Source organism: Ceratocystis lukuohia, assembly GCF_044167205.1.
Source record: "Ceratocystis lukuohia strain C4212 chromosome Unknown Supercontig4_pilon, whole genome shotgun sequence".
Lineage (NCBI taxonomy): Eukaryota > Fungi > Ascomycota > Sordariomycetes > Microascales > Ceratocystidaceae > Ceratocystis > Ceratocystis lukuohia.
Window position 1 is genome coordinate 2,896,661 of NW_027263523.1, and position 18,904 is coordinate 2,915,564.

Here is an 18,904-nt window from a genome sequence, read left to right on the forward strand (position 1 = left end):
GGCCGTCCCAGTCGAAAAAAAAAGATCGGCTGGACTACCAATGCAAAGGAGAGAGAGAGAGAAAGAAAGAACGAATAGAAGAGAAAAGCAGATATTTCACTCAAGGCCGCCCACCCAAAGCGAAGATTACAAAAGACAAGGAACAAGAGGCAGATAGAGCGGCAGGACAGGAAGACAGGGTTTGTGATACAGGGGCTACCCAGAAGGACTTATTTGGCAAAGGGACGGACAAACACGCCAGCCAAGGAAGACAAGAGAGCGAGGGCAAGGAAAAGAAAAGAAAGACAAAGAGAGAGGGGCTGAAGCGAAGCGAAGCAAGCAGGAATCGATCATGAGCAAGGACAAGACTAGAGAGAGAGCAACATTTCACGAGACATATAAGAACAGGGAGAAGGAGGGCGATGCGAAGCAAAAGCAAGATATGGCGATTCATGTTCACGAAATACTAAGGCTGTGGCTTGTGTGTGCGTGTGTGCCTGCTTGGGGTTGGACTTACCAGTCGAAGGGAGCCGTGGAAGAGAGCCGGTCAAATCGAGAGCAGCTAGACAACGTCTATATCGCGCTTTGTAGCAGAAATACGGCCCGAGGACGGAAAAATCAAGGCGAGATGTTGGTTGAGGTGTTGGACGGGGGCAAGAGCGGGCAATGGCGATGGCGATGGCGAGAAGATGATGTGATATGAGGCACAAGGAATGAAGAGCCACACGTTGTTGGAAAGAAATTGGCGAGAAAAGAGAGAAAGAAACGAAAAATCACACAATAACAATATGAGGACAGGCGGGGTTGAATGGCGAGGCCGGCTTTGCTTCGGCTGTGTGGTGATGAGAAACAGACAGAGGAAAAAAGAGAGAAAGGAAGAGGAAGTGAGGATTGAGGGTTAGTAAATAGAATAAAGATGGAGGATAAGATGCGAAAATGGCGAAGACAAGGAAGCCAAATAATAATAATAAAACAAAAAAAGGAAAATAAAAAAGAAAAAAGAAAAAAAAAGAAAAAAAGAAAAGAAAAGGGAAGAAAGAGCAATAAATCAACCCCATTTTTTCTTTCCTGCCGAAAAGAGCAACAGCCCAACAGGGGAAATAAGCCCCGAGGCGCTGCCAATTAGGAGCTACAGCCAGAGAAGCAGCATTTCTCCTTTTGCTCACATTACGCTCTGCCTCTACCTCTGCTATTTCTGCCTCTGCTACTACCACTGCTGCTGTTGTCGTTGCTACTGCGTTGTTGTTGTTGTTGTTGTTATTGTTTTGCCTCGCTGCTGATTCTATTAGCCGGCTTCTGCTTATCCCCTTATCCATGGAGGGGTCATCCTCTGTTGGTCCGTGTCTTTTTTTTTCTTTGCTTCTTCTTTCTCTTCGTAGGCTTCGAGAGCCGGACAGCACAAGCCCATGAGCCTCTGCGGGCCCTCAAGTAACCATAATAATACAACTATAGACAAGCCCTGATTCTAGTCCAGCTCTTCCAGTCCGTTTAGCTGTGTGCAACCAGTCCGGGGCCTCGCTTTCAAGGGCAGGTTAGCCCTGTAAAACGTAACGAAAAGACCCCTTCCCCTTACAAGTGAGGCCTGAATTAGGTGGGTAAGCCCCATGCTCCATTGTTGCCTTAGTGCGCTGCTTTTAGTGCTGTACCGCTTGTAATGCCTGTAGCACATTTCCTACAATGTAGTGTTACTGTAACCAAGTGTACCTGTAAAAGAAAAGCTAATAACAAAGGACCCTTGAGTCTACCAGGCCCGATGAGCGCAGTGTCTGGCCTGTCTTGACTTAGTATTTCCATATGCCTATCTCTGTCTCTGTCTCTGTCTCTGTCTCTGTCCCTCCTCTGCGTGTTTGCGATGGACAGAAGAGAGATGACAAAACAGGAAAGACAAACCCCATGACGGTTGGTTCATTTCTGTGTTCTTTGCTTTGGTTTTCTTCAATTCCCTTGTCTCTTCTCTCGGGTTTCCAGGAACCCCCTGCTTGCCAATGCTTGATGACTACAGCAACAGCACCCAAGCGATATACAAAGGAGCCCAGAAGGAGGCCTGGAGGGAGCAAAAACAAAACATCCCAAGGCCAAAGCCACAACAAAACAGACAATCCCTCCCAAGTTTTGATTGACCATTGTGATTGCACACAGCTGTTGGCCATTTCTTTGTCCATCGTCCATTTGATCTACATGAGGCAAGCAACAACGGCCCTGTGTCTGTCTCTGCCTCCCAGTGACATTCGAATCGATAGAAACGGACGTGCACGCCGTCCGTGGCCGCCCCAGCGCCACCTTCATGGGGGAGGAGCTCTTTTTTTCCACCACTTCTCTACTTTCCATATCTCTTGTTGCAGTTGGGAGGGGGGGCAGATCACGCACTGAGAGCTGCGGAATAGAACAGCAAAGAGGGGGCATTGACAAGGGCAAGGTCAAGAATAATACAAGCAGGGCAGGGCATACGTAATGGCAATGAGCCGCCGCCACAACAGCATCAATAGCAAGTCTACAAACGCCAGACGAGACAGAACAACCGCAACACCGCAATATAAACGGTTGGCTTATTTGTTTTTCGTTTTTCCTCCCGCGTTCATTTTATTCCTGTATGTCTCAAGCTGTCCTAGACTGCACAGCATTTGCATCGTGAATCGTGAATCGTGCATCTTAATATCTTACATCATGCATAGCATATAGTGCGGCGAGAAAGCAAGGAGAAACTGGACTGGCCGGAGCAGATTGACTGCCTGTGAACGGAGAATTTTTTGCACATGCTGCTTTTATGGAAGTCAGACACCCCTCCATATTCATTTCATTCGTCTCTCTGTGTCTCCGTCCCGCTATCACCGGCTGGCCTGAGCCCTCTATTGTAGCTAACCCTTGCAAGGGTCACCCCCCCCCCCCCATCGTCAGGTGTCAGGGTTTCCCATTCTCTCACTCACTTTCTTCTTATCTGCACAGTCTAACTCTATCTCTCATTTTGTTCTGCTCCTTTGTTACAGACGCCTGTACACTTGCAGAATTTTCTCGAGCCTAGGCTGGGCATACCCAGAAAGATCCAGAAGTCTAGCCCCCTCTTTTTCCGCAGTCAATTAAAGTCTATTATCTCTCTCTTTTTTTTTTTTTTTTTTTTTTTTTTTCTTTCCCCTTCCTTCTTGCCCGCCTGGCCTGGCCTCACGAGAACAAAGAAAACGAAGAACGAAGAGGCGCAGGCGGGGTCATTCGGGCCACCTTGCTCCTCGAAGCGCATGACGTAAGTATCTGTACCCGTGCTTGTGCTGACTCGGTTGCAGAGGTAGAAGGTAGAACTAAACAGCATGAGCACTTGGTCTGCTTGGCTTGATATGGGTAACGGAGAAGACACACTGTCAAGCTCACTACTAGAGAAGAGGACTAGGCCAATGACATCAGCCGACCAAATCTTTCCAAAACAAGAAAAATGTTTCAAGATTCCCAAGTTGCATTTCCATTCCATTCCAATCACAAATGCAAACCAGTCTGCACACCGACAAACTGTCGCCCAATACAGTGGTAAGGACGGGTGTGTGCTGTGCACACTTCAAGCGTGCACGTTGTCGATATATATAGCAAGAGAAAATCAAGACGACGCCATCCCGGACTCGTCCTAGCCCAAACAGCCCAAACTTGCAGCTTTGAATGGTTGGTCGTCGTTGTCGTGGTCGCAGTTCTCGGCCGAGACCCAGGTCACGTTTAGCTAGCCACTTTGGTCAACTGAGATGAAGCAAACTTTGTATCGACACCATCCATGACGTCGTTGTTGGCGATAGGAATTAGTCTTTTATTTTCGGTATTTTATTATACCCTCCCCCGTTTCTCATGCGATGCAAGAAAAGGAGTAAAATTTTTCACGATGCAACAACAAAGGCAGCGCCTTCCTCAAAAGCCATACTGGAGCCTCCCTGCCACTGCTATTGGCTGGCTTACTTGTATTTGCTGCTGTTTCCTGCTGCCTTGCTTGGGGCCATATGGTTATTCTGTTTTTTTACTGGTCAACTGCAAAGTGAGGCAACTCATAAGATTTCACCTCTTGCTTTCTGCAATCCCTTACCGTGATCTTGATTTCATTGGGCCACAGAGGGAAGTGGGGTGTTCTAAATATTCACATCGCACGGCAATGGCGCCAGAGCTGTAAACAATGTTCTGACGTTTGGTGACACACGGCGAAAAAAAAAAAAAAAAAAAAAAAAAAAAAAAAAAAGAGCAAGAACAAGAACAAGCCTACCTAGGAGAAGCGCTCTGCTCTCAATAAAAGAGGGTCTTTCTCTCTTTTCTCTCGCATCACCTCCCTTATCCTTGTCTTTTGCCTTGTTCAACCCTAAATAATGGGGCTCTTAATGCCTGTACCAAAAAAAAAAAGCACAGGCTTAAGTTAAGGCATTAACTAGCCTGGGCACCCTACCGTTCTTTTTTTCTGTGTTCAAGGGATAAACAAGCCAACGCATGAAAATCAACGGAGAGTGTTTCGCTCGCTTGTTGTTTTTATCTGATAGAAGCAATGTTCCTTTTGTTCTAAAGAATGTTCTTCTAGAGCCTTTTGTCTTCAAAGCCATCCCCATTCCTTGCCAGCGGCCAAACACTCACGCGCAGTGCTGAAATCCGTGCCAAGGAATGCAGTTGCTTTAGCTGGGAAGATCACCAGCCTGGGAGTGGGAGATAACGTCACTTTCTCCAAAAATCCGATGTCTTTTGTTTGTGGGAGTGGCAGAAGGATTTAACTGATAAGATAAGAGATAGGCGATCCTTAATGCTGATGGCAAAAGGACTTGAGCGTGGAGCTCTGTCTTGACAGGGAAGAAAAAAAAAAAAAAAAGAGAAACCCCGCTTCAACAATAGGAAAGGGAAGGAAAGCAAATTTGCGCTGTGTGCTACATGAAAGCGCATGCTAACAAATATTCGTCTCATCTTGGTGTATTTTCAAGTATAGATACAGATACAGATTCAGAACACAGACACAGACACGGAGCAGCATGCGATGGCTTGTGCACATTCGAGAAATCAAACCCAAAACCCACTCGAAAAGGACTCCCCCGCAAAAAGGCAGCTGTCGATTGGTTCCTTTCCAGCTCACTTCATCTGGCCCTTTTTCCTTCTCTGCCCGCTCTAGTGGGGCGTAGACCTCACCAACATAGTGCTTCCCGGTGAAAATGTACTGTTTATATGCGCTAGTATAGGCATGGCAAAGCAGCAGACAGGCTCACGAGGACTAGTAGCATCGTAGCACAGCACAGATCAGCTCAAGACAGCACAACACACCACAGCACACCGTTGTTGATATACACACCGTTTTGCTCTTCTTCACACGCCAAAGCAACACACAGACACCGCCCGGTCTGCTAGCTTTCCGCTTACTAACACATAAACTTATGCATCTCCATCCTCTCCCATCTCATCTCGCATCTCACACTTACAGTCTACCGTCGTATCCGCTGTTAGCCAGATCAGCCCTACCTACCGATGCAATACGCTCATAGGTGCATACATACATAGAACCGGCCGGCTGTCTGATGCCCCGTCTTGATCTCGATGCTCGCTTGCTCGCGGCCTCGCTCTCTAATCCTGCCATCCATTGGCCCTCTGATCTTTCCCCCTTCCTCTTGTATCTGCTCTTCTGTCGGGCAAGGAGCTGTAGGATATGTAGGTACCTGCAAAATAGGAATGCGCATGCCTGGGAGATGTGATGCAATGCTAAACGATTTCAACTGAAAGCTGGCGGAGGAAGCGGGGAAAGCGGGGGATGGCTCCTCGCATGTATACATGATTGTATAGTATCTATTAATGGTGCAATCAGGAGAGGTCGTAGGAAAAGAGTCAAGATGCAAAAAATGACGGTAAACCGTGTCGTGGCTGCTTGTCTGGTGGGCCTGGCCCCTGTAAGGCAACAGGTAGTGAGACTTTGGAGTGCATATGGAACTATGTACCTGCTATCTATCGATACAGTATCTAAATACTTACGACTCGCCACACGCAATACATGTACTTCTGTAAAGTCTATTTGCAAAGTCCACACCATAACCCGCCTGCACAATGCACTTGATGCATGTGCGTATGTACTTGGTTATTATATACGACATCCACCACTGCACTACTGCTGCTGTTGCTTGTCTTTGTCTTCCCAGTGTCACGATCCATCGCGCAAGCCTCGTTTTCCCCAGTCCAGGGGCCTTTTTCTTTTCTCCCCGTCTGCTGCGACAAAAGAAGGAAAAATTTGCGTTCTCATGTGAGCTGAACCCTTTTTTTTATCCTTTTTTTTTCACTTTCCCGTCTTATCGCCTACTCTTCGTCTACCTTCTTGGACGGCTGGCTCGTCTTGTCCATATCTCATGATTTACCCCTCTTTTGCTTGCTTGTCTTGTTGGCGCTATGATATCAAATGAGCAGCGGGGGCCATATGAAATCCACATCAGCTGAGCTAACACGAGCGAGCGACAAAACATCAAAATCCTTCCTTGCTCTTGGTGTCAAGATAATCTTTTTTTGGCTTCTCAGATGTTGATGTCAAATCTCATCGACAGACCCTATGGTAACCCTAATAGAACAACACTACCGTAACTAGTGCTACTGCTATGAGCCTATTTAGGACTTGGCTCAAACACTAGCAAAGCGACCGGCTTGTTCCTAGACAACGCCCTAGCGACAGCTAGCAGAGCCTAGAAATTGCGCTAGGGAAAATCCAAGTCTAAACAAAGCCCAATGATAGCTTAGAGCGAAACAACCTGGCGCTGATGACTGGCAGGCAATCCGACAGAGGAAGTCAAAGGGCACTTTAGGTGTTTGTTGGGCTTCGAGGGCTGCGTATACCAAGGTTTGCGTGAGTTTGCGCTACGGAGAGACATACGCCAACAGACGAGCGGAGTAAATCCTCAGCTAGAGTGACAGAAAGAACAAAAGATACAGGAGAGACCCATTCTGTTCCACCCCAGCGTGCATTCAATGCCCTGCTGTGGCCAGGAACGTGTCAACATTGCGTGCGCTGATATTCGTACGTGGTTAAGCAGAAAAGACAAAGGGACATTAAACAAAACTGCAGCTGCTTTCCCTTTTCATAATGGCGTCTTTCTCCCTTTAGAAAGAGACCGTCGTACAAGAAGGGCGGGGGGGGGGGGTGTTGTGTATCTTCCTCAGCAGTCTTGTAGGGAGGGGCCAGGCTTCTCACAAGAATAAAGTAGCAAATATCGAGACATTAGAATAGAAAAGATCACACAACCGGTTGAGCATTGAAAGATGGTGTTTGCGCTGTTTGCTCTGTAAACACACCTTCATCCCAAGTCATGATGCAATGCAATCATGTGGCCCAGATAGCCCTGTTGCTTCCCTTCTCTTTGCGCTGATGGAATCACATGACTGTAGTGTCAAAGAAGCCCAACCATAGTATCAACGTCCATTTCCCATGGAATTTCAAGGGACGAGAAGGCGTGCTGAGAGAAAAAAAAAACCACGCAAAGGTCAGAAGACTTGCCTGTCTTGCCGCCTGCTGAGTGACGTTGGGTTGATGTTACACAGGGACCAGAGATGACCACAAGGGCCTGGCTCAACACAGCTTGCGGATAGCCACCGTAGGGTATAAGAAGAAAAAGAAGGGATATTGCTGTTGAGAGGAAGATGTCAGAGTGATTTAAATGGACGAGGAGATACAGAGTTGACTGGGCTCACCAGAAAGTGAAGCAACGGAAGAGAGCTCTGTTGAATTACACACTGCCAGCTCCCCCTGTTGTCACAGCGATCGCCGTCATTGTACACGGGATGTATGCTGGCTGTACGCTGGCTATGATCTTATTGCACCCTCGCGTACTCTCACATATCGCCACACACTCCCATATACCTTCATCCATGCCTACCTAGAATACCACATCTGTTGCACACTGTCCTCTTCGTTCTATAACCTGTCCCACCCCATCGCTATCTTACAGTCCCACGGCCAACGCAAAAGGAAAAAGTAGAAAAAAAAAAAAAAGCTCATGCTTCCCGTCATGTCTTGTCCTGCCCTGACCTCCTGGCCGCCCCTACACCGCTGCGCCACTCTAGCTGCGGTACAACTGCAGGCCCTTAGGCGCCTCCTTCATCTCGATTTTGACTAGCTTATCTAGGACTCTGCCCTCGTTGAGAGCCAGTCCATTGGTCACATCGAGCTTATACGTGCCCTTCCCGGCGCCTTCAACCTTGACTCTAACAAAGCCACTGCCGACTAGTGCCTGTTTAACGCCATGCCAAGCAGTTTGGGCACCGCGCGCAAAATGCCGGAACGGGGCTGTCATCAGATGGTCCTTTTCGTACTGCACGGCAGCTGCACGTGCGCGTTCTTGAGCCAGCCGCAGCTCATGGCGCTCTGCTTCACTCAGGTGCTGTGGTGCTGGCTTGGCCAGAGTACCATCCATAGACACAGACGACGTTGTCGTGTTGACTACACGTGCCGGTAGGAACGGCAGCATGCGCTTCACCTCGATCTCTAGCGGCAGCTCGGTGATTTTTTGGCTGACGATTTGCGCAACGCTGGAACCCGTCTGGACACCAGCGGCCCCCGGTGATGTAGACGTTTGTGATTGCGGCAATACGCGGATGCGGTGGATCACATTCGACGAGCGCAGAATGTAGTAGCTACCCAGAGCACCCATGGCCACGCAGATGACTCCAAACATTTTGGGCACATACCACGCTAGTCCCGTCGGCGGATTATAGTAAATAGTGGTTAAGTGATAGCCAGCATAGGCGAAACAGAAGGCGCCTGTAGCCCAGCTGCTGGCGTACATCCAGAAGTGGTTTGGTGCCTGATACAAGGTAGTTGGTGCCGTTTTGCGTGCTATATCGCGCATGTAAGCGTATGAGGTCAGCGTGACTGCAGTTCCTCGCATGGGGGGTGGCGACTGCGAGCCAGTGGGTGGCGATGACGGTGAAGGTGTTTGAGAGGTCTGGATCGGTGGAATGGGTTTAGACGTATCCTTTGCCGGCAAGGAGGTGGGAGCCGGCGCCCGGCGCTTTAATGCGGAAAGATTAGGCCGAAGCGTAGTGGGGGCCTTGTGCGAGGCAAGGCGAGTGTGTGGGCGTATGCGCATTAGCAGAGGAGACCGGACGGAGGTAGCTGTATACGCAGCGGAGCCGGGAACCCGGGCTAGGGCAACCGCTAGAGCCATTGTGATGAAGGGAGCAAGTTAAACAGGCTAGAATATAAATGCAAATGCACACAGACTGCGGATTATCTCCAATTGGCAGTTCGAACTAGCAAGAAAGTTTCCACTACCCATGTTTCTGCTAGGGGTGGGTTTCGTCGCTGAACACTGGACTTCACGATTCCAAAGACTCGTCCTAGGTTGGTTTCTAAGCTTAGGTGGGGCATCCGTTCAGCGGAAAAAAAAAAAGGTAAGTGGGGCAGGGTCAAGGGTTAGATCATTGTTCTCGTTCACCGATGACTAAGCTGTCTCTTGTGACGGCGGCTACGCTTGCCTTGTGTGGTCTTCCGGGGGAATCCGAGCCAAGAAGGCTCAAACCTTGCCTAGATTTTCTTTTGGCGATTTAGGCGCCTGTAGCCCACTGAAGCAAGGGCGGCTACAGGGGCTTTATAGAGGCGGGAGCCGTTATAGCGGACATCTAGAGAGGGGCTTTTTTTTCTTCATCTAGCTAGCTTTTTTTCTATATTGATGGTCTGTTTTTTTTAATTCTTTTTTTTTTTTAATTTATTTTCGGAGCGATTTGAAGCGAAGCCAAACGTTGAGGCTTAATTCAACTCTTTCCTAAACATCGCACATTTCCTTTTTTTTATTTTTGTTTCGCGGGCTTTAATTTTTTCTCTTCTTTCTGCTAACTACACACAAAATGTCGACTGCGCGTTTCGCTGTGCTTGCCGGCCTGCGGGCAGGAGGACGTCGTATGGGTGTGCGTGGTGAGTCTTCTTTCGGTGACGGTTAATTGGGGAGGGGGTGCTCCGTCATATCGGAGAGAGGCCCCGGCTGCTTTGAGGGAGGCGCCAACTCGCTGGAGATATCTCCGGCTCAGCTTATCTGATCTTTAATAATTATGGATCTCGGGTTGGCCTCCCGGGTTGTGCTGCTATTCGGGGGCTAAGTAGCCTCCTCCTGCCGCACTTCCGACACTTCTCCGTCTTGGTGTATCGGTCGATAGCTCAGAAACTAACTCGCCTAATCCTCCTTCTTTAGGCTTCCACTCCACCGCCCGCAGTCTCATTGCCCAGAACTTCACCATGCCCGCGCTTTCGCCCACTATGACCGAGGGTAATATTGCCCAATGGCGCGTCACCGAGGGCCAGTCCTTCCAGGCCGGCGATGTGCTACTAGAGATCGAAACGGATAAGGCTACCATGGACGTCGAGGCCCAGGACGAAGGTGTGCTTATGAAGATCTTCACCCAAAGTGGCTCTAAGGGCATCGCTGTCGGCACGCGCATTGCTGTCGTTGCTGAGATCGACGATGACCTGTCTACCCTTGAAATCCCGGCTGATGTTTCTGCCTCTCCCTCCTCTTCCTCAACCTCCGCTCCTGCAGCTGCTGCTTCGTCCCCCGGCTCTGCTGCGGCTCCAAAGGCTGCCTCGGGCCCTGTTGCCCCCGGCTCTGCTCCTGCCCAGAACCAGACTCTGCTGCCCTCCGTGCTCGGTCTTGTGCATGCCCACCATATCGACAAGGCTACCCTCAACACTATCCCCGCTACCGGACCTAATGGCCGCCTGACCAAGGGTGACATTCTGGCCTACGTTGGCTCCATCGGTGCTGATGCCCCTGGCCGTGTGAAGGCTCGCTTCGACGCCCTTGCCAAACTGGACCTGAGCAACATCAAGCCCGCGCCGAAGCCCGAGCCCAAGAAGTCTACTGCCCCCGTTGAGGAGCTGGTTGCTGAACCCATCCCTCAGGACCTCGAGGTTACTCTGCCCGTATCGCTCACCAAGGTCCTCGAGGCACAGCACAAGATCCGCAAGTCTCTTGGTGTCAACCTGCCGCTTAGCACTTTCATCTCGCGTGCTTCTGAATTGGCTAATGATGACTTGCCCGCTCTGCCTCGCGCCCCTTCTGCCGATGACCTGTTCAACGCTGTGCTGGGTCTCGACTCTGTCGCGGCCAAGGTTTCACGTGGCTTCTATGTGCCTCAGGTCGAGGCTCTGGCCGAGACTTCGTTCCTAGCTCCGCCTGCCAAGGCCTCTGAGCCGAAGCAGGACATTATCGATGTTCTGGCTGGCAAGAAGGCTCCTCGCGCTGTGGCTACTGGTGCCCCTGTGTCAGCGTCGTTTGACCCCGCGAACAACGTCTTCTCGCTGGTCGTTCCTGAGGGTGAGGCGAACCGTGCGTCCGTTTTCCTGGAGCGTGTCAAGCTGATCCTGGAAAACGAGCCGGCGAGACTGGTTCTGTAAAAAGACAAAGTAACTAGCGATGAGTGGGTAAATGTGCAAGTGAGCGTGTGAGCGTGAAGAGAAGATAGGTAAAGCCTAAAGCCTTGATGACGTTGTGTATTTGTAGCCATAGAATCCCTTTATATACGCCTGGCGCCGTTGCAACAGTAGTTTGTTAATATCCTTATTATATCTTGCTTCCCTTATATATCCCATCCCATCCTACTTCTCTAACTTCCTCTCCCTCCTCATACTCTTCTAGATATTCACCGCCTACTCACCACGACTTGGGCCCAAATGCCTGGCCCTCCGGTAGTTTGATTAGCACTGCCCCGCCCTGGGCATCCAGTGTGTTTTTGCCTAGCCTATTGCCCCACCAATCTGGACCCTCGATGCCATGCATGGTAAAAGCGAAGAAGGCGAAAACCGTGGCTAGAGCCAGACCCAAGTCAAGACCAGATGCCGTTAAGAAGTTCAGACGTGTCCACCAGCGTGGATGGACCTTACGTAGATGGTACTGGAAGAAATAGCCGACAATGCCCCAGCTGAGGTAGTTGAGCGGCGTGGCAGGCGGAATGGCGCCAGCACCGCCAAAAATCAGCGGGGCAATTAGATTTTTCATAAAAGAGCGTGGCCAGCGCTTGGCACCGTAAAACAGCAAGACGGGCGTGATTGCGCCGATAATGAAGAACCAAAATAGCCCGTAGTAGATCTGGCCAGGAGAGAAGACGCGTGCCGGCCCAATCAGGCCCCAGATCACTGAAGCTGAGAAGAAAACACGACCGCCGGGGCAGGTAAAGTGGTCGGCTTGGTCGGCTTCGCACACATTGGGGATGGTGGCTAGTGAGGCGCTCAAAGTAAATACCTGCACAAAGCACGAAACCGTAGTAGCGACGACTTGGGTGAGAAAGAGAGTCCGGGGTGGGATCTTCATGTAATGGCCAAGCTTAAGGTCAGAGACGAAGTTCAGGGCTTGCGACATGGTGATAAAGCCGTAGGTTTTGAAACTGGGAGGCAGCAGTTAGCAAGCAAGAGCAGGCTAGAGAGGGGGAATGTGTACACACAGCATCAGTGCCAACGGCCGGCCTGGCTGGATATAGCCGTAGATGAACTCGGTCAGCACATTCAGGCCAATTTGGTTATTTGTGACAGCCTGAATGATGCCAACTGGCAAGGCAAACAGAAAGGCAAGGAAGATTGCTAGTAGGAACGCCCACCACGAAAGATTGGTAGGGTAGCCTAAGACAGTAATGAAGCCAATGCACATCATCTAACCAAGAGATATAGTTAGTAATACGGGTAAATACAAGAGGAATAGTCAGACTTAGACTCACAATGCCAAACAAGCTCATGTACCACCATGTTGGAGCCTCGGGATACTTGCGCATCAGTTTCATGTGGATATCGGGCTTCTCGTGCGTGCTGTCACGCCATTGGTTTATGATCTGGTGGCGATGGTGTAGCCACGTATATACAACTAGACTTGCGATGGCAGCAAAGGACAGGCCATAGGCCATGGCAAAGGTGGTGCTACAGAGTGTTAGTCCCACTTATCTCTATGTTGCTACAGCCATTTATGGGGTTCGTTGGTACCTGATAAAGAGGGGTGAGTAGTTCTTGTATGCATTCTCGTCAAGCGTCATTTCTGGTGACAAAATGCGGCTGGTATCGTATTTGTGACCGAGATTATCATAGGTTGCAGAGTCGCTGATAGGTAGATAGTGCGAGTACCAAGTATTGGAAAAATGAAGCAAAGCAGTGAGGATGATGTAGAAGCCGACTACACCGATGAGCGTGTTGAAAATGGCAACCCTAGAGACACCTCGATTGTCAGCTTGGTGTCCAGGTTCTATGACCGACCGGCATATATCTTACCATGGAGGAACCAGCGGCGACCCAACGTATCCTGTGATCTGGGTCCAGTCGAACGTCAGAGGTAGAAGTGAGAGTCCGTTCTCGCCACCAAAGAGTTGGTTGATAGCCACGTTTTTAGGAGCGAACCATGTGACGATACTGAAGACACTTAGGAACTGGGCAAGAAAGCCCGGGATAAAGTAGTATAAAAAAGAGGCTCCCACCATGAGCCCGAACCAGTGATAGCGCAACATGTTGCCGCCGAGCACAGAAGGGTCGCGATCGGGGACCTTCTCGTACATGGCGTTCATGAGGGTGATGGCCGCCAGATTGCCAGGCCAAATCATAGAAGCGGGATAGACTAGGGGTAGGTGTTAGCTATGAGCTTTCGGGGGCGTTCAAAGATAAAAAGATGAAGGCGTACCTAGGAAACGCCGCAGCATGCCGGCAATGCCATATCCCACCGACTGTGAGGATACAGTCAGCATCAGTTGCCACACAAGTCCAAAATTCTGCTTGTAGAAGATTCTCTGGGCCAGGATGATATCTGTTGCATAAGCCACACTGAACGATACGCTGGCCATGATGACGATGATGGTGTGCTCTTTGATGTTGAACGGCCCCGGGTTGAGACTCAGTTCGCGGCCAAATATATTGAAAGCGCAGTTAGGCACTAATAGCGCCCACCCGTGGCCCAATGGCCAGGCAATTACCTGGGCAAGCAGCGCGCTGACGCTGATGGATGGCGAGCGCAGTGAGAACAGCGAGTTCATGGAGGCTCCAAAGACGACAAGGCCGAGGCCGATAACCCAAACACGCACCGTGTCACAGGGCATTTCTTCGTCGTAGTTGTGCACAGCAGCACGAACCTCGGGGTACGGAGAGTTTTCCTCCCAATCGCCGTCCTCGTCACTATCAGATGACACGGGAAGCGTGGCGTCTGAGTCGGAGTTCGAGTTTATGGGTTTAGACTTGTGGTGCAAGTGCCGCAGCTCAATCCCGTCGCTTAAAGGGGCCAAAAGCCCCTCATTTTCAGAGAAGCCACCATCGTCATCATCGTCGTCGTCGTGGGTGGCCTTGGCCTCGCTTCCAGAGCCATGGTTCAAGGCTTTGCTTTTACTATAAGCTGCTCTGGGTTCCAGGCTACGAGCGGTAGAGCCAGAAGCGGCTTTTGAGGCTGAAGAACGAGCCATTGGCCCGCAGGATAGATGGCAGTCTATATCATATAAAATGGCACGGCGAGCGTATGTATCAGTTGCAAGAGTGGAGGGCCAAAGGAAGAACGAAGGACAGATTGTGGCCAAGCCAGTAACGAAGTGGCAGAGGCGCAAAAGACACGTTGCAAAAAAGAGATACCTGGCTCTGGAAGTAACAGCTGTAATATCGTATAAGAGCACAAAAGAAATACCGCACTATATAGCCATATAATCTAGTATTGGGGGTTGCCTTGAACCTTTTTCTTTTTTGCTCATGGGCGGGCGTCTGTGATTGCGACACCGACAAACTGGCCAACTTTATGGCTGGTTGTTTTTAAACAGGGCATGCTTGCGATCCGCACAGGGCACCAGCTTCTATGGTGGGGCTTAATGAAAGAACTCCTGTAAAAGCCCTGTAGAAATTATCCATAGCTAGCTACATGCTAGGTGCTAAAATGGGGCCTATTCTCGGTGAGCCGCTCTACACCGAGGCCTCAGGTTATGATCCCTGTCAATTTTTCATGGGCCAAGATACACACACATACACACGCATAAGCTTCATCTTTGCCTCATTGTTCCTGTTGAGACGCTGCTCCTTTCTTCCGCTCGCACCCTTCACTACGGCTAACTTGGTCACACAAGTCTGGTTGACTATGGCCAATGCTTCTATAGCAGCATCAGGAATGCGCAGAGTCGTTATCACTGGTCTTGGCGCCCTATGTCCCCTGGGCGTAGGCGTGCAGCACGTCTGGAAACGCCTGGCGCAAGGAGCCTCCGGGCTTGTCAGTGTAGCCCAGAACGGGCCTGAATGGAAATCTTTAACTAGCACGGTCGGTGGGGTAGTTCCTTTGGACATGTGGAGTGGTGGTGCTGGCTTTGTGACATCGGCAGAGAAGCGAAGGTTATCCTTATTTTCACAATATGCCATAGCTGCAGCAGATATGGCACTTGATGACGCACAGTGGAAGCCCAAGGACGAGACGGACCGGGCGCAAACTGGCGTATCTATTGGAAACGGCATCGGAGGCTTCCAGGAGATACGCACGCAGTCCAGAAGCTTCGATGGGGGTGTGAGTTGAACATGCCGCATTGCACAATCTCTCAAAAAAAAGCAGCATCACTGACACCTTCTCTCTATTATTTGTTCTATTTCTAGGGCCAGAAAAAGGTATCACCTTTGTTTGTACCTCTTGCCCTGCACAACATGGCTGCCGGCCATATTGCCATGCGATATAGTTTTACTGGGCCCGGGGACTGTCACTCAACTGCCTGCACCACCGGTGCAGATGCTATTGGATCAGCTGCCCGTGCTGTGGCATACGGAGACTGCGACGTCATGCTTGCCGGCGGCTCTGAGTCATGCGTGAACCCGCTTGCCTTTGCCGGGTTTGGTCGCGCACGGTCTCTAGCTACCGCCTTCAACGATGATCCTGCGCATAGCTGTCGGCCATTTGATCAATCACGCGACGGCTTTGTCCTAGCTGAAGGCGCTGCTGTCTTGGTTTTGGAAGAGCTAGAACATGCACGCAATAGAGGCGCACGCATCTATGCTGAGATCAAGGGCTACGGACGGAGCATGGATGCCCACCACATGACAGCCCCATGGGATGATGGACGCGGTGCCTTAAAGGCTATGCAGCGTGCTCTGAAAGATGCCCGCATCAGTGCAGACCAAGTCGACTACATAAACGCTCATGCTACGGGCACAGTGGTGGGCGACAAGGCAGAGGCTGCTGCTATAGCAGCTCTACTGAGGGGGTGCAACAACAAAGCCATGGTAAGCAGCACCAAGGGCGCCACGGGGCATTTGCTCGGCGCAGCAGGCGCTTTAGAAGCGCTTTTTTCGGTGCTAGCCATCAGCGAAAACATGCTTCCACCAACATTGAACCTACACAACCCCGACCGGGAGATAGATCCAAGCCTGCGCTTTGTCGGGCCCAAAGCAGTGCAGATGGACAGTGTTGATACTGTAATTTCCAACAGCTTTGGTTTTGGTGGAATGAATGCATCGCTGGTATTCTCACGACTATCGGTGTAAGGTAGAGCAGACGAGAAAGAGGCAGACAGGATGCTCTGGCTGTTTGTACAAGGGATCGAGGAGGCAATACGTCATAAATACTGTGTTACTATGACAGAGCATGCATAAAATGGTGTGAATACGGGACTCACACTGTCCCCTCCATCCCTCAACCCGAAAAAGAAAGAAAACCCTTGCAGCCTTGCGGCGAATCACACGCATCTCCATTTTTTTCATCACGGGAAAAAAAGAAAAAAAAGATTAAAGTGAAAATTAAATCGACAACCTTTTGCAAAGAATTCGATTGAATAGCACGACAACCGGGCATTCCAAGAATCCCACACAATGGCCTTCCCCGCGTCTTCTTCTTGTCGTCTAGCGAGACACTTATCCAATCGGCTCGACAGTCACTTCCATCTGATCCCCACCATCTCTGCCTCTACCACCCACCTGCCATTCCTCACCTCCGGCTCCCACCATGCTGCCTACTCGACAGGCGCCAAGACAAAGAAGCCGGCGTACGACCCGGCGGATCTGCCGCCAATGCCAAGGCGATCATTGCCGCAGGGTATCCGCATGCCGCGTGATGCGTATGGCGGACTAGCTAAGACCAAGATTGCGCAGCAGTACCAGAAACTAAGCGCGACCGAACTGGCTTATGCACAGTGCAAGAAGGCGGCAGATTATAAGGTGCCTCTGGAGATGAGGCGCAAGGAAGAGGTGAAAATGACGGAGGAGGGCGAAGAGATTGGCGTGTCTGAGGGGCCTTGGCACGAACGTAAGTTCCTGTTTTTTCTTTTCGTGTTTTGTTTGGTGCCCAGGCTGGGGAGCATTAACATTGGGCCCAAATGCTTTTGGCTTGTCTAGTATCACCTGCTAATGCTGCTCCTTCTAGACTTTGGCCTCCTGCCTACCTTTAGCACGTGGTCTCAAGTCACCATGCTCCACATGTACCTTCTCTTCGCACGTCTGCGTTGCCTAGAAAAGGAAGAAGCCCGCTCGTGGCAGCACCAGCTTAGCGACCATTTCTTCTTCGACTGCGAGCGCGTGATGGACGTCAATCACAACTTGACGTCGGCCACCATGCGCCAACGCTACCTCAAGGACATCTTTGTGCAGTGGCGGGGCGTGATCATGGCCTATGATGAAGGCGTAGTGCGCGGCGATGCTGTACTGGGCAGTGCTGTGTGGCGCAACCTGTTCAAGGCCCGGGAAGATGTTGACGCCCGTCATATTGCGGCTATTGTCGCCTGGATCCGCTCTAGCTTGAAGGACCTGGAACGGTGCAGCGACGACGACCTCCTGCTTGCCATGGATCTGTTCAAGAAGTCGCCGTGGGAGGAATATGTTCTGGTGGACCGGCCGTCTACCTTGATTTCAGAGAAGACGGCGGCTGAGAAGGAGGCTGAAGCGGAAAAGAAGCCGTAACAATGGGGAGGATGGATGGTGGATGGGCGGGTGCAAACCAACAAATTGTATTATACTGAAAGACGCTGTATTTGTATCATCACGGAAAATAGAAGGAGGACAGCTTAAATTCCATACGCCAGTTCATATACACTACTCAATGTACGCTATGCTATACCTTCTCCCACATCTGGTATTCATAATCTATGCCATTCTCCTCCTGGACTCCCCTCGCGCTTTCTCCGCCCGTCCACGCCTCCCAGTCATCATCGCTTGCACGTACCCAGCCCGGGTCCCCACCCTCCCCCAAAACCAGCGGGAACCGTGTGTCACACTCAAACTCACTGCGGATCTGGGTTAAGAGGACTCTAGTCGCCGAAGGCATCTGAAGCGCTGCGGCGTAGATCTGCCCGCCCCCAATAACAAACACACGGGCCAGCTGGCCAGCCGGAAGTGCACCTAAGTACGCCAATGCTGATTCTAGCGAAGGCGCTTGCACGGGACTGCGCACATGGCTTGCCGAGTCGTTGCTATTGGGCTGCGGCGCGCTGTAGCTCCGGCTGATGACGACGTTGAGCCGGTCTTTAAGCGGTTGGAAGCGTGTCGGGATGCTTTCCCATGTCTTGCGGCCCATGATAACGGCATTGAAAGCACCAGGAGCGGTCTGTGGACGGCGATGAATTAGATGACTGCGGTTAGACAATGCAGGGGTGGAGGTGAAAGTCTGTAGTGGGAATGGTGCCAAAGTTGACTTACCCCTGCTGGCACGTGCTTTGTCACACGGGCAAAGTAGGCCATCTCCTTCCGTAAGCCTGTCCACGGAAGGCCACCCTTGTTGCCGATGCCCATGGACCGTGTGGCAGCTACAATAAGATTCAGCTCTGGGGTCGTCATGGTTGTGTGTAAGAGTTTTAGGGGTGATGAACGAAGCGGTGAAGTGTAGTCAGGGTTGGATTAAGGTCCTAAGAAGCTAAGAAGGGACTAACTAGGGCCTGTGCGAGCCATAGGAGCCGGTGTTTACCCGCTTTGGGCTGGTACTACGCCAAGAAGCTTAGGAGAGGGTCTACTTGTGATATTCTTTCTGTGCGGGCTTCAAGGTTTTCCTGACGCTGGTTTTCGACT

General features: G+C 50.8%; 6 protein-coding genes across 6 annotated transcripts; 3 read left to right on the top strand and 3 right to left on the bottom strand.

Moving 5' to 3' along the window:
* Nucleotides 1–8,000: 8,000 nt before the first annotated feature.
* HOO65_040670 (uncharacterized protein) lies at nt 8,001–9,107 on the bottom strand (the record flags this gene model as incomplete). Its single annotated transcript, XM_071000705.1, has 1 exon — nt 8,001–9,107. The coding sequence occupies one exon, from the start codon at nt 9,105–9,107 to the stop codon at nt 8,001–8,003; it is 1,107 nt and encodes a 368-aa protein (XP_070859513.1).
* A 679-nt stretch (nt 9,108–9,786) lies between these two features.
* On the top strand, nt 9,787–11,329 carry HOO65_040671 (putative pyruvate dehydrogenase protein X component mitochondrial; the record flags this gene model as incomplete). The annotated part of the gene is made up of 2 exons (XM_071002787.1): nt 9,787–9,853; nt 10,128–11,329. 2 exons carry the CDS (start codon nt 9,787–9,789, stop codon nt 11,327–11,329), a joined length of 1,269 nt encoding a protein of 422 aa, XP_070859514.1.
* Nucleotides 11,330–11,585: 256 nt separating this feature from the next.
* HOO65_040672 (Sexual differentiation process protein isp4) lies at nt 11,586–14,355 on the bottom strand (the record flags this gene model as incomplete). The annotated part of the gene is made up of 6 exons (XM_071002583.1): nt 11,586–12,315; nt 12,373–12,578; nt 12,643–12,838; nt 12,902–13,120; nt 13,184–13,523; nt 13,587–14,355. 6 exons carry the CDS (start codon nt 14,353–14,355, stop codon nt 11,586–11,588), a joined length of 2,460 nt encoding a protein of 819 aa, XP_070859515.1.
* A 458-nt stretch (nt 14,356–14,813) lies between these two features.
* HOO65_040673 (3-oxoacyl-acyl-carrier-protein synthase, mitochondrial) lies at nt 14,814–16,396 on the top strand (the record flags this gene model as incomplete). Its single annotated transcript, XM_071002774.1, has 2 exons — nt 14,814–15,428; nt 15,515–16,396. 2 exons carry the CDS (start codon nt 14,814–14,816, stop codon nt 16,394–16,396), a joined length of 1,497 nt encoding a protein of 498 aa, XP_070859516.1.
* A 324-nt stretch (nt 16,397–16,720) lies between these two features.
* On the top strand, nt 16,721–17,803 carry HOO65_040674 (Ubiquinol-cytochrome c chaperone; the record flags this gene model as incomplete). Its single annotated transcript, XM_071002913.1, has 2 exons — nt 16,721–17,153; nt 17,271–17,803. The coding sequence occupies 2 exons, from the start codon at nt 16,721–16,723 to the stop codon at nt 17,801–17,803; spliced, it is 966 nt and encodes a 321-aa protein (XP_070859517.1).
* Nucleotides 17,804–17,954: 151 nt separating this feature from the next.
* HOO65_040675 (Dihydrofolate reductase) lies at nt 17,955–18,676 on the bottom strand (the record flags this gene model as incomplete). Its single annotated transcript, XM_071003020.1, has 2 exons — nt 17,955–18,446; nt 18,539–18,676. 2 exons carry the CDS (start codon nt 18,674–18,676, stop codon nt 17,955–17,957), a joined length of 630 nt encoding a protein of 209 aa, XP_070859518.1.
* Nucleotides 18,677–18,904: the final 228 nt, after the last annotated feature.